The 13,517-nt window shown below is 39.6% G+C and overlaps 1 protein-coding gene across 1 annotated transcript; it reads right to left on the bottom strand.

Annotated features, from left to right (window-relative positions):
- Positions 1-1,143: 1,143 nt before the first annotated feature.
- On the bottom strand, positions 1,144-13,424 carry LOC123498973 (dysbindin protein homolog). The gene is made up of 6 exons (XM_045246599.1): positions 13,200-13,424; positions 11,031-11,187; positions 9,348-9,480; positions 5,061-5,216; positions 4,509-4,649; positions 1,144-4,026 (listed from the first exon to the last, which is right to left on the bottom strand). The coding sequence occupies exons 1-6, from the start codon at positions 13,253-13,255 to the stop codon at positions 3,923-3,925; spliced, it is 747 nt and encodes a 248-aa protein (XP_045102534.1). The 5' UTR covers positions 13,256-13,424; the 3' UTR covers positions 1,144-3,922.
- Between the last annotated feature and the right edge of the window lie 93 nt (positions 13,425-13,517).

The following is a 13,517-nucleotide window of genomic DNA, read 5'->3' as shown; positions in this document are numbered from 1 at the left end:
TATTTCATAGTTCCTTCAGCTTGTTTTCACCCAATCCACCTTCTAACCTGTCCACAATCCCATCCTGCACTTTAGCCTGTAAGCTCCTTAAGGAGTTTTTATAGTCTTGGCATGTGGCTTTTAGTACGTCATTTTGTTTCTTTATTTCTTGTATCTCTTCTTCTAATCCCTGCAGGGTTGCCAGACACTACACATGAAAAAAGGACAGACCTGATTTAAAAAAAAGGACATTTGCCTCCCAAAAAGACAGCACAACAAAAAGTGTGTGTATTATATATATATATATATATATATATATATATATATATATATATATATATATATATATATATATATGTGTGTGTGTGTGTGTGTTTCACTGTTTGATCTGCTGCAGTCTCTGATGAGACAGCCAGACGTTACCCTACGGAACGAGCTCAGAGCTCATTATTTCCGATCTTCGGATAGGCCTGAGACCAGGCACACACCACACACCGAAACAACAAGGTCACAACTCCTTGATTTACATCCCGTACCTACTCACTGCTAGGTGAACAGGGCTACATGAAAGGAGACACCCAAATATCTCCACCTGGCCGGGGAATCGAACCCCGGTCTTCTGGCTTGTGAAGCCAGCGCTCTAACCACTGAGCTACCAGGCGTGTGTGTGTGTGTGGTGTAAGCTTGTGGAGATTGCAAGAGAGAGAGAGAGAGAGAGAGAGAGAGAGAGAGAGAGAGAGAGAGAGAGAAAAAAAATACCCTCAAAATTGCTAAGATTTCAAAAAGTTACAGCATTCCCCTGAACTACCCCAGATAATAAGGCTTGCATCACTCCAGTAGCTCACCACCAATCTTAAGGGGTGGGCCTACAGGAATTGAGGTTAGCCCCTGAAAGCAGCTGCCACCTGGTAAATTCTTCCCCCTTCGTATCTCGCACCATTTCAACCTATTGAAATATAAGATTTTTTTAAATGGTTATTGATGGAAGCTGAAATTCCAGACATTTGAAGAATTTGAAAAAATCTGCCCAAACACTAAATTTCAACATGTGAATTTTGGAAATGTCCAGGAAAATCCTAAATCAAGACTACACTACCAGATAAGTGCATGTAATGGTGATCTTCATTCACACCATAAGCTCTCTATGGATCAGAAAGGGTAAAGTAATTTGGAAGATCTTTAATTACAAGCATAATGAAGTCAGAAGACAGAGAAGTTAACACAAATATCCCATCAAATTACTTAAAATTTTCATAACAATGTATTTATATTTTCTTTTTAGTCTCCTTAAAGCTTTCAAAACCTTTGTTCAGGCTTCTGTGCAATAAGTTTTAATAAGCAGTGTTTTGAGAAAACTCTTTCTCATATATTTACAATCAGTGATGGAATGCACTCTGTCTGCTGCTGCCTTTTTAAGCAATGATGAATGGACCATTCAACATGATAATGAGATGCATTAAAACGACAACCGTCATACATAACACCAAGAACTGTACAGCCACAGATCCATCTTCGAAAACCAGTGGTTACATTAGAAAAACTTCCCTGTCAACTTTTATATTCCTAAACTCTTGACTTGAAGACAATGATGAAAAAAAAATCTGAATGTTTTCAGGAATGTTCCTAATCTTACTGTACTATAAAAATAAGATTTTGCTCTCAAGTGAGCTTCCTTTATTGTAATACAATACAACCTATACATCTAGTAATACTGGAAGCATAACAAAAAGGTGTACTCATATCTATTGTACAAGATTTCAATATCAACTAAAATGATCTTGATGACAACAAAGTATGTGAGAGGTACAGAAGGAAACAAACATTTATCTATAATTTTTTCTTCAATGTCTAACCAAACTGAGGTGCATTTTATAGACTGTCAAATATGGTCATTCAGATTAAGCACTGGAATGCAATTCATGCACTCCACATGGCTTACAATTTGACACATGAATTCATCACAAAAGAATCAGATTATGTAATGAATGATGAATGAATGAATGAGTGTATGATGATTGAGGGTTATTTCATGAATGGAAGGGATGCATTTGAAGAGATACCTGGTTATCAGGTGTCATGTAAATGTTGGATCATTTTGTCAATACATTATGAACCCAACTCATATCATGCCATGTTATTTTCCTCCTTTCTTTTCCCATTCAGTATCCGAGTATACACTCAACCCTCCACTATCGCACCTGACTGGTGCTTCTATCACTGTGTGGTAGCTGAACTGATGAACCTACGGTAGTAATTCAAAGTGACACTAGGACCTCCAAGCTGTCATTTTTTAACTTTTTGCCCACTTTTTATACCATACAATAGTGTAAAAATGACAAAATAATACAATATAAAAAAAACCTAATCAAGAATCATAATAACAACTTACAATTTATAGCATTTTATATATCAGTACCTCATTGTGGACGATTAGGAGCTAAGGTGAATGGGCAGATTGGGGAAATACAAGAACTATTTCTCAATAAAAATTATATTGAGAAGCTCACCTATCACGTGATGTCATAAGCCAGGAGTTTCTGAATGACAGGCGCATGATCCCAATAATTTTGTGCACAATATAAACATATGTGCAGCTTTGTAAGTATGCTCAATAGCAATAAAACACGACAGTGGAAGGCACAATAGAGAGAGAGAGAGAGAGAGAGAGAGAGAGAGAGAGAGAGAGAGAGAGAGAGAGAGAGAGAGAGAGAGAGAGAGAGAGAGAGAGAGAGTAAAATCCAAGTTCATAATGTTGAAAAAAGAGAAAAAGAAAAGAAAAAACAAACACTTGAAGGTAAGATGTCTGAGACATGTAGCACATAGTAGTAGTCAAACATTGGTGGCTGCTTGCCTCACAATACAGGAGCAGCAGAGCATTCACCACATCCCATCACTGCCACATTTACCACTAAAGATTGCGTACAAGAAGCACATCACCATATAAAAGCCTGATGACAATTACACTTGACACACCAAACACCATTACTTCCACCTAGCCTTGCCTCACAGCCAACACTTATGGACTGAGGAGGAAAAATGATCTCAGCAGATATCTTTTATGTGCAGGAAGTCCACACTACTGGCCAGAAGACTTCTAACATCAACTCACTTCAGTAGAACATCAGTATACTTCGAAAGGAAAAGAACACAGTAGCAAAGCAAGACTTCGTGGAAGTCAAGCTTGAAACTCAATAGGAAAATTGTCCATGAAGAATGAGTCTAATTGATTCACACTCCAAGAAACAATTTCTAATGAGACTCAAATATTAATAATAACACTTGTGCCTGTTGATCATTCCTTTGAAAAATAAATAAACAAATAAATATATAATAAAATAATGAATAAAAAAAAAAAAAAATATATGGGGGAAAAAAAGCATGGGGGCCAACCCATGTACAATGGAAGTGAAAGTAAACAACCTGCAACACCAAGAACTGAGCTGAGGAAAGAGGAATGCCATGAGGTGACCCAGCAAGCAATAGTGACACACTTCACAATTTCTGCGACGGACATTTGTGGGTCCATTGCTAGTGTTTGCTGGGCCAGGAGTCCATCCTAGTAACTTCATTCTCATATATGTTTCATTTACAATGTCTTTCACACCAATTTCTCATTACTTTCAAATAGTCTCAGATTACATTTATAGCCAAGGGCAAGTATATTCCCAACAGTTACATGTGCAGTCCAAGAAGTGCCAATGACTGACTGATTGCTGCATCCCTTATTAAAATCCTGAAGTGCCTCTTATGGGTCATTTCAGCACCTCAATCCTTTCCTTTGTGAGACATTGGTAGCACAAGTAATCAAAATAAATTGTACAAATAAAGCATACTTCCTTAATCTTAGAGTGTCTTGGGTAGCCTCTGTCCTGACACAGTATCCTCGGTGGCCAAGCAGTGACCCACGGTGACCGGCAATGCTTTGCTGGTGATGAAGGAAACCTCAGGCTGGTTCATTGAGGAAGTCATCCAGTTCACTGGAGTCCTGCTCAAGATCTACCTCTTCCAGCTTTAAACCAGCCTCTTCCTCAGCACTGGGTATCCTTTCTGCAATGAGTGTCACATCAGGTGAGCCTCCACAATAACACACCATATAGTAGTACACCTTTGTTGTGCTGTTGATGAAAATCAATGAATTCTATCATCACCATCATGAATATATGACTTTCTTCATAACTGTCAACACAACAAAATTTAGACTTTCAGCAAAGTTCACTTCTTATTTCTTCAGCTGCTGAAAGATATACAGAACTACAAGGATGAAAGATACAAACAAGACCACTAGACACAGGAGATACAGGACTCCAGCAGTGAGTGAATTTTAAAGAATGGCTGAAGTGCAAAATACTGGCTAAGTAACACAATAGTCCTGATACAAGCAGGATGTTGCCAATAACTCATTAACTGGCTTCACAATAAACACCACCTTGCAATCTTGTCTCATGATTCAATGTCCTTCCAGCTAACAAGTTCGCCATCACAACGTTTCAAGGAATTAATAATATCCATTTAATTTTTTAATGACTTACTTTTTATGTGGCCTTGCTCTTTGTAGTTTTTTATATCTTCACTAAACTTTTCTGAGAACACCTTTTCCCTCTCTTTCCTTTCATTCTCCTTCTTGTGCTCCAACACAATCATTTTAGTCTGATGATTGGCCTTCAGTTCATCTGTAAAGAAATTGGTGTTATCTCTGCATCCCATTCACTTCTGCTGTAATGTTCCCAATCAAAGAGACACTTGTAATTCTTGAGATGCTGCCTGGTCTTTGACTATCATATATATAACTTGTTATAATAATACTTCTATCGAGTGAGTAAGGCAACCAAAGTCCAAGTCGAGTTGTCATAGAAATGCAAGACTACAAACTGAAAGCCAGATATGTGATTTGCCATGATAAGGTGCAAGTCAGAGAGAGAGAGAGAGAGAGAGAGAGAGAGAGAGAGAGAGAGAGAGAGAGAGAGAGAGAGAGAGAGAGAGAGAGAGAGAGAGAGAGAGAGAGAGAGAGAGAGAGACTAATTCCTAAATGCTATCACGCACATCTCTGAAGCGAAAGAGACAACAGTCCCATGAACACCTACTATTGAGAGAGTTGAGGCTGTGTGTGTGTTTTTCCCGTGCCAGAGCTAAGCTAAGGCGCAGGTCAAGGATCTGCTCCTGGAGGGTGAGCTCTTCATCCAGGTCCTGAAGGGTGAGGAGGCCACCCTCCACCTCCTCAAAGAGTCCTCGCATGGAGCCTGTGGTAGAGCAAGATGATGACTAACAAACTCAAATAATAAAAGCACAAACATTCATACATTATCATAATCAACTAATTCCTGGCGGAGGATCTATATAAAGACGTTTCGAAAATGGGACTTTTTGTCGAACCATCTTCTCTTAAACCTTTGCTAATAACTCCACCTTGGACGATTCTGGACTTGTCCTCCCTCTCCTCCTCCTCTGAATATTTCATGTCTTCAATCAAGATTCTTCATAATAATCTTTTCCATGCCCTATCTGGCCTAAACTCTCAGAAGGCTTATGGACCTGATGGGGTCCCTCCTATTGTTCCCCAAAACTGTGCTCCATGCTTACACCTTGCCTGGCCAAACTCTTTCAACTATGCCTATCAACTTCTACCTTTCCTTCTTGCTGGAAGTTGTCTGTTCCTAAAAAGGGTGACCATTCTAATCCTTCAAACTACTGTCCTATAGCTTTAATCTCTTGCTTGTCTAAAGTTTTTTAATCTATCCTGAATAGGAAGATTCTTAACCCCTTCGGCACCGATTGCCTTAGGCGTGAGACTCGCCTCTATACCACCCGCATAATCGCTCACTAAACTTGCTTGTATTTGTCACTTTCATTAATTTTTATTGTATAAGTGCACTGTACATATGAATATAAATGGTTTCCACATAATACACACTATAATGACACATAATAATTATGATAATAATAATGATAATAATAACAACAATTATGAAAAAACTCTATAGTATGAGGTGTTCCCTCTCTCAAAAAAAGACTGCACCACAGTGCTGTAGAGGTCAGGTATAAGCTGTCAGGTCACAGGTCACTGTGACATGACTTGGGTGATTATCAAAAAAGTAACAAAGCGCCTCATGTGCACACGAAAACTTTGGCACATGTCCATTTATTCCCCAGTCAAGGTCACTGAACTCAGGGATGGCGTGAGGGCGAACGTCATTGAATATGTCAGCCAGGAACGTCCACCCAGAGTCAACCACCGCCTCATTCTCCTCAAGTAATTCACTATCACTCAGTTCCTCTAAGTCACTTTCATCACTATACTCATCATCATCACTAAACTCATCATCTGAGTCAGCAGGCAAGTACTCAGAGCCAGAGCTACAGTCACTATCCACCTCCATTATCAGAGAAGGCAGCACAGTTCCTTGGACAAAAATAGTGTGGAAGCAGGAGCACAGAGCACGATAATCCTACTCAGACAAACCGGCACTACGTTACGTCACTCTTGGTTCACGCCACCCCATCGTGACGTGTCGTGATGTATCACTCACTGATTTGCTGCTGTCACAGAGTAGGCGGAGCCTAGACCATCCTAGTTGCTAATACCACCATGCCAGATTCCAAACAAGGCAGCCAAACCGTTCTAAACTTTTATTCCGAATGTATCCCGTACCAGTGTACGTGATGGTATGTAGTACCATACCTCCCCATCACGTACAGGTGTACGGGACAGTACTGAGGGGGTTAAACATGTCACTTCACAATCTTCTATCTGATCCCCCGTATGGCTTCCGTCAAGGTCGATCTACTGGTGATCTTCTGGCATTCCTTACTGAGTCTTGGTCATCCTCTTTTAGAGATTTTGGTGAAACTTTTGCTGTCGTGTTAGACATTTCAAAAGCTTTTGATAGAGTCTGGCACAAAGCTTTGATTTCCAAATTGCCCTCCTACAGTTTCTATACTTCTCTCTGCAACTTTATCTCAAGTTTCCTTTCTGACAGTTCTATTGCAGCTGTGATAGACGGCTACTGTTCTTCTCCTAAATCTATTACCAGTGGTGTTCCTCAGGGTTTTGTCCTACCATTCACTCTCTCTCTATTATTCATTAATGACCTTACCCAAACTTCTTGCCCTATCCACTCCTACCCTGATGATACCACCCTACATCTTTCCACGTCCTTTCGGAGACGACCACCCCTTCAGGAAGTTAACAGATCATGCAGGGACGCCACGAAACGCCTGACTTCCAATCTTTCTAAGATTTCTGAATGGGGCAGAGAAAATCTAGTAGTTTTCAATGCCTCAAAAACTCAATTCCTCCTTCTGTCAACTCGACACAACCTTCCAGACAACTATCCCCCCTTCTTCAATGACACTCAACTGTCTCCCTCTTCCACAATGAATATCCTCGGTCTGTCCTTTACTCATATTCTTAACTGGAAACTTCACATCTCATCTCTTGCTAAAACACCTTCTATGAAGTTAGGTGTTCTGAGGCGTCTCCGACAGTTTTTCCCGCCCCTCCAACTGCTTACTCTGTATAAGGGCCTTATCCGCCCGTGTATGGAGTACTCTTCATGTTTTTGGGGGTTCCAGTCATACAGTTTTACTAGATAGGGTGGAATCAAAAGCTTTTTGTCTCATCAACTCCCCTCCTCTGACTAACTGTCTTTAGCCTCTTTCTCACTGCCAAAATGTTGCATCTCTTTCTATCTTTTATCGCTATTTTCATGCTAACTGTTCTACTGATCTTGCTAACTGCATTTTTTTTTTCTTTTTACGGTAAGGCCTGTAGCGCCTGTAGGCACACTTGAAGAGTGTATGGGAAGCGCTGTTCAGCTTCCGCCCATTAGTGGCGCCGGCAATTTTATTTATAGTGGTACCCATATTAGGGCCCATATCACCGCCCAAGCTCATCTTGAGTGTAATCACCTAGAACCTGGGTATCATGGTGACATGTAGGTAACTTTAAACCACTCGACAAATGACAAAGTGTTTTAAGGCTGTACGTGGTGGGATTCGAACCTACGCGTGGACGTCTGCCCGATCCCACGTTCACCACCTTATCCACTATGCCACCGCCTTCCCTCCTCCTGTGGCCTCGCTGCACAAGGCTTTTTTCTTCCTCTCATCCCTATTCTGTCCAACTCTCTAACACAAGAGTTAACCAGTACTCTCAATCATTCATCCCTTTCACTGATAAACTCTGGAACTCCCTCCCTGCAACTGTATTTCTGAATTCCTACGACTTGTCTTCTTTTAAGAGGGAGGTATCGAGGCATTTGCTCCCTAATTTTTAGAAAGCCAGCACTCAAGTGGGCCTTTTTTTTTTTTTCCCCTTGGTTGGCCCTCTTCCCTACATAAAAAAAAAAAAAAAAAAAAAGGTGGAATTAAAAGCTTCAAAAGTATTTCATCTCATCAACTCCCCTCCTCTGACTGACTGTCTTCAGCTGCTTTCTCACCGCCAAAATGTTGCATCTCTTTATCTTTTATCGCTATTTTCATGCTAACTGCTCTATTGATCTTGCTAACTGCATGCCTCCCCTCCTCCTGCAGCGTCGCTCCACAAGGCTTTCTTTTTCCTCTCATCCCTATTCTGTCCAACCCTCTAATACAAGAGTATTCTCAATCATTTATACCATTCACTGGTAAACTCTGGAACTCCCTACTTGTTTCTGTATTTCCATCTTCTTACGACTTAACTTCTTTTAAGAGAGATGTGTTAAGACATTGGTCCCTGAATTTTTACTAATTCTTTTGAATCTTTCATGGAGACTACAATTCCAGTGGGCCTTTTTCTTTCTAATATTCTTTTTTTTTTTGCCCTTGGCATTTCTCCCTGTGAGAGAGAGAGAGAGAGAGAGAGAGAGAGAGAGAGAGAGAGAGAGAGAGAGAGAGAGAGAGAGAGAGAGAGAGAGAGAGTAAATGTATAATTACTGTATAAGGTTTTATAATTAAATAGATTTAAATAAAATACTGTATATGTAAAGTATAAACAATGTTTACACATTTTAAACATTCTGATACCCACATACACATACACCAAAATTCCTAGGGGGGCAAATCTTACTTCGCGGTTTCTCACCTTTCGTGGGGGGTTCTGGAATCCATTAACCGTGATAAACAAAGAATCACTGTATTACAATTAATCACTATTCTTGATTTTCCGACATTAACTCAAACAAAAAGTTTTCAGGGGTATTAGAGCTTTAATGTATTTAGCTTTCTTGCTGCTCAGAAACTATGAACTTACTGACAATGCTTTCTTTCCTTTAGATATTATTTCTCAGCTTCAAATTGCAAGACAGTGTTGTGATTTATAGCTTTGGTATGGGAAGTTATGAGTGACATCAGCATTCACCTCAGAGAGCAGTGACACTTCTGGACAAACTTACCAATGGTGGCCAACATGGAGTGAAGCTGAGCCATGATGTTAGGTAGGTGAGCCAAGAGGGAATGGATCTCAGCCATTTGGCTGTGCTGACACTCACACTCATCAGCCAGCTGGGTGATGGCCACATCCAGATCCTGTAAAGTATTTTGGAGTCACACTAACCATCAAACATTCCCTACATAGGCATTATTAATGGTGTTTCTCAAACACTTTAGGGTTCTAATTAAGTCCTATCAAAGATACTTAACGGAAGCATCTGCCTCCATTTGCAAAGCGGCTTCTTTTAACCATAGTCTTTTTTCCATTGTTTCATCTTCTTTGTCATTGAAAACATAATACTCGTTGAACTTTTCATTAATCTATAACGAACTGCGCATATGCAGTGAATTCTTTTCAAAAGTTGTTAAAAAAAAGTTGACAAAAAAAATGTTAGAGTCGATGGATCACATTGAAATCGTGCATGGTAGCAGCTAGAAAGATTATGCAGGTTCAGTAAGAAGGTTTTGTCCAAATCTATATTATAAAGTAATCAAAACATTAGTCAAACATAGAGGAATTTTTTTTTATGCATAAGAAAAATCACAAGAAAAAAACCTACTTGAAAAATGAAAATTTCTTCTTACCGAATCGTGTGTCACAGTCCCGTCTATTTACATGACAAAAATGGTGACTATAGGACAATAAATAACCCAGTCATTACAGGAAAACCTCAAAAAAGCATGTTTTTCAGGAGAGACAAAAATAGATCAACTTTCAATAAGATGCCTAAAAATCTGTAGAAACGAGGCTAGCTACCACTAAAACTCCTCCGTTTTCTCTCTTGCTGAGTCAGAGAGAGCAGGATTTATAGGGGTGTCATTTATATATTGTTATAATTGTAAATCATTGCTATTAGAGGCTTTCTATAAAATGCTGAAACATTGCAAGGCTCAGCGTGTGGTGCCTATAGCTTTTATCGCCTTTTTATACCCTTCCCTGTACTTTGATTTTATTTGATCAGGTTAGAGATGTAAGTGAAAAAAAATATTGTTGAATATTTATTTATTCATTTATTTATTTTTGGCCTTTACCAACTAGATAGTCTCGCACTACATACTGGTACCAAGTTGTCAATTTTTGTCATTTTCATTTCTTTTACCTTTTGATTTACTTTATTTTAGAAAGGTACAGTATATATTTTTCCTTTTTTCTTTCCAGCATAGATTTTGCTGTAAAGAAGGACAATTGTAAGCCATTGATAGAGAAATAAGCAATTCTCTCTATGGCAGCTTGCCGCGCGCGGCCACCAAGACGCCGCCCTAGCATGGCGGGAGTAGGAGGGGTGAGAAAACCGCTCTCTACCTAAGCCTAAACTTGTCAGATCCGTGATTATTGTATACTAAATGTTTCCCCTATCATGTGGGATGAATTTAAGCAGCCCCCCCACCCAAAAAAAAAAAAAAAAAAAAAAAAAAAAAGTGAAAAACTTTTTTTTCAATGCAAGTGAAGGCGGACGCTGTCCTTAATACAGACTGTCAAGCCAAGTGATGAGTCACAATACTACTAAATGTCTCCTTCCATAACTTATATGTCTCTTCTAAACTTGCTTAATTACTCAAACCTCAAACATATTCTGCCCATCTTACTTAAGACTTTGTAATTTGTTACCATACTAGCAGCTGAAGACTAATAAGAAAAGCCTTACCTGAGCAGCTGCAGAGTTTTGTTCAGCCAAGTGATGCATGGTTGCCCACTGTGTCTGATACATCTGAAGTAAGTCCGATCCAGCAGCCAGATTCACTTGGGACTCTGAGGGACTGACTTGGGTTGGCTTCTGCTCCCCAACAGACAGCCTCTGTAGCCTGAGGGAGGGAAGCAGTGAAACACACTTTCGTCATGTCCAACCAATTTCAAACAATACTATGAAATTATAATGTCCTGCCCTGCATAAGAGACATTTGTTATATTATATTACATCATTCTTGTTTAATTATCTGTGGGCCAACAAACCGGCAATATGTAGCTTCCATGTTCTCGCTCTCACTCTCTGGGTTGGGAATGTCTACCATGTCAGAAACCAGGCATGGTGATAAAACACCAGCTTCTTGGTAATAATCTCTTTACCTACAATTCTCAGTTAAATTTTTATTCATGCTACTATTTTCTTCAGAGAAGGTGCTGACTGAATGCTGCATATCATTTCATTACTGGTATTCACACACAGACATGCACAAACAGAGTATTTCACAATACACATACAATACTGAGTCTCCAGGATTGCTAGATATGGCCTATTGAAAATTCAGATTAATGCCAAACCTTGTTTGACATGACTTTTGGCATATGCAGGGGAAGTTCTTTATATTACAGTCAACTATTAATTTAATGTAACTTGCTATTTAAGGAGATATGATTAAATAACAAAATTGATTTAATGATATAATTTGAGGGGTTGTGTCTTCTCTGTCCCAGTGTGTGGTGTGGTATCAGTCCTACCCAAAGATCAGTCTATGAGCTCTGAACTCTTTTCATAGGGTAAATGCTGGCTGGGTAACCAGCAGGTGACAGTAGTGAATTATACACACACACACACACACACACACACACACACACACACACACACACACACACACACACACACACACACACACACTCCGGTAGCTCAGTGGTTAGAGCGCTGGCTTCACAAGCCAGAGGACCGGGGTTCGATTCCCCGGCCGGGTGGAGATATTTGGGTGTGTCTCCTTTCACGTAGCCCTGTTCACCTAGCAGTGAGTAGGTACGGGATGTAAATCGAGGAGTTGTGACCTTGTTGTCCCGGTGTGTGGTGTGTGCCTGGTCTCAGGCCTATCCGAAGATCAGAAATAATGAGCTTTGAGGTCGTTCCGTAGGGTAACGTCTGGCTGTCTCGTCAGAGACTGCAGCAGATCAAACAGTGAAACACAGACACACACACACACATCTAATTGCTATAGTTATACAGGCATGGAAAAGATGATACAGTTGACAAAGACCTATTGGTGTGGGACTCAAGAAATACAAAGGGATACGGCATGAAATTGAAAAAGACTGCATGTAGAAGAGACATTAAGAAGCAGGGCTTTCCAAACAGAAGCATAGAAATATGGAACATTTGGATGAAACAGAGGTTCAAGCAAAAAATATTCATGACTTTAAGGCTAATCTAGATGACTATAGGTATGGAGACAGGACAGCACAAGCATAACTCTTTTTCCTGTAAAACACAACTAGGTAAATACACACACAACACACACACACACACACACATATATATATATATATATATATATATATATATATATATATATATATATATATATATATATATATATATATATATATATATATATATATATATATATATATATATATATATATATATATATATATATATATATATATATATATGTGGTGGACAGGGCATAATTTGGGATATCTTTGGAAACCATCTGTCCCATTTGGCTACACAAACCTGGCTGACATTGTCAGTTCAGCAACACAGGTGACAAAATGAAGCACGTATCAACAGGTTTCCACAAATAATTACACTCAAACTCCTCAGTTGGGAAAAGCCAGCACAGGTGACAAAACCACCACCTCCAAACCATCAGTACACGATACACCAAACAAACAGGACAACAATTAATCTCAAACATTTCTACGCCGCAGCCTTGCTCTATTACAATGGCTCAGTTGAAGTTACACCAGCTTTTAGTTCTTTATTATGGTTTAAGTGACAGACTAGAGTGAAACACTCTTACGAATCTGGCTAGTCATCTGTGTGGTGTTTGAAAACAGCCATGGTGAGAGAGCCAAGCAAGCCTTGTTACTATGGTCTCCATCTGCCACTCACCCCGCCGTGATGCCATCCTGCACCGACTGGATATTCTTCTTGAGGGACTCGAACATTGTGGCCGCTCAGACAGGCAAGAGAGAAAAGGAGAAGACACAGACAGACAGTGGGTGGGTTTGGGTGATCGATGTAAGCAGCGGGACGTGCCTCTCTCTGTCAGGCTAAGGACGTGACAGCAGATGCCAGATGGACGGCTGGGGCGGCTCAGCATTTCTAACGGAATACCAAACATACTCTGGAGAAACATGAAAAAAAAAAAAAAATAATAAAAAAAAAAATAAATAAAATAAAATAATGTATGAAATATATATGAAAATA

This window comes from Portunus trituberculatus, chromosome 48, assembly GCF_017591435.1.
Source record: "Portunus trituberculatus isolate SZX2019 chromosome 48, ASM1759143v1, whole genome shotgun sequence".
Taxonomy (NCBI): domain Eukaryota; kingdom Metazoa; phylum Arthropoda; class Malacostraca; order Decapoda; family Portunidae; genus Portunus; species Portunus trituberculatus.
This window is presented reverse-complemented; position numbering and strand designations above follow the sequence as displayed.

Bases quoted from the DNA above. Each gene is read 5' to 3' on its own strand.
- LOC123498973 (XM_045246599.1), bottom strand. From the start codon at position 13,255: ATGTTCGAGTCCCTCAAGAAGAATATCCAGTCGGTGCAGGATGGCATC. The intron at 4,650-5,060 runs GTAGGTGTTCAT...ATTTCTTTACAG, and splicing joins CAGCCTCAACTCTCTCAATA to ATGAACTGAAGGCCAATCAT. The intron at 4,027-4,508 runs GTAAGTCATTAA...CACTCATTGCAG, and splicing joins AGAGCAAGGCCACATAAAAA to AAAGGATACCCAGTGCTGAG.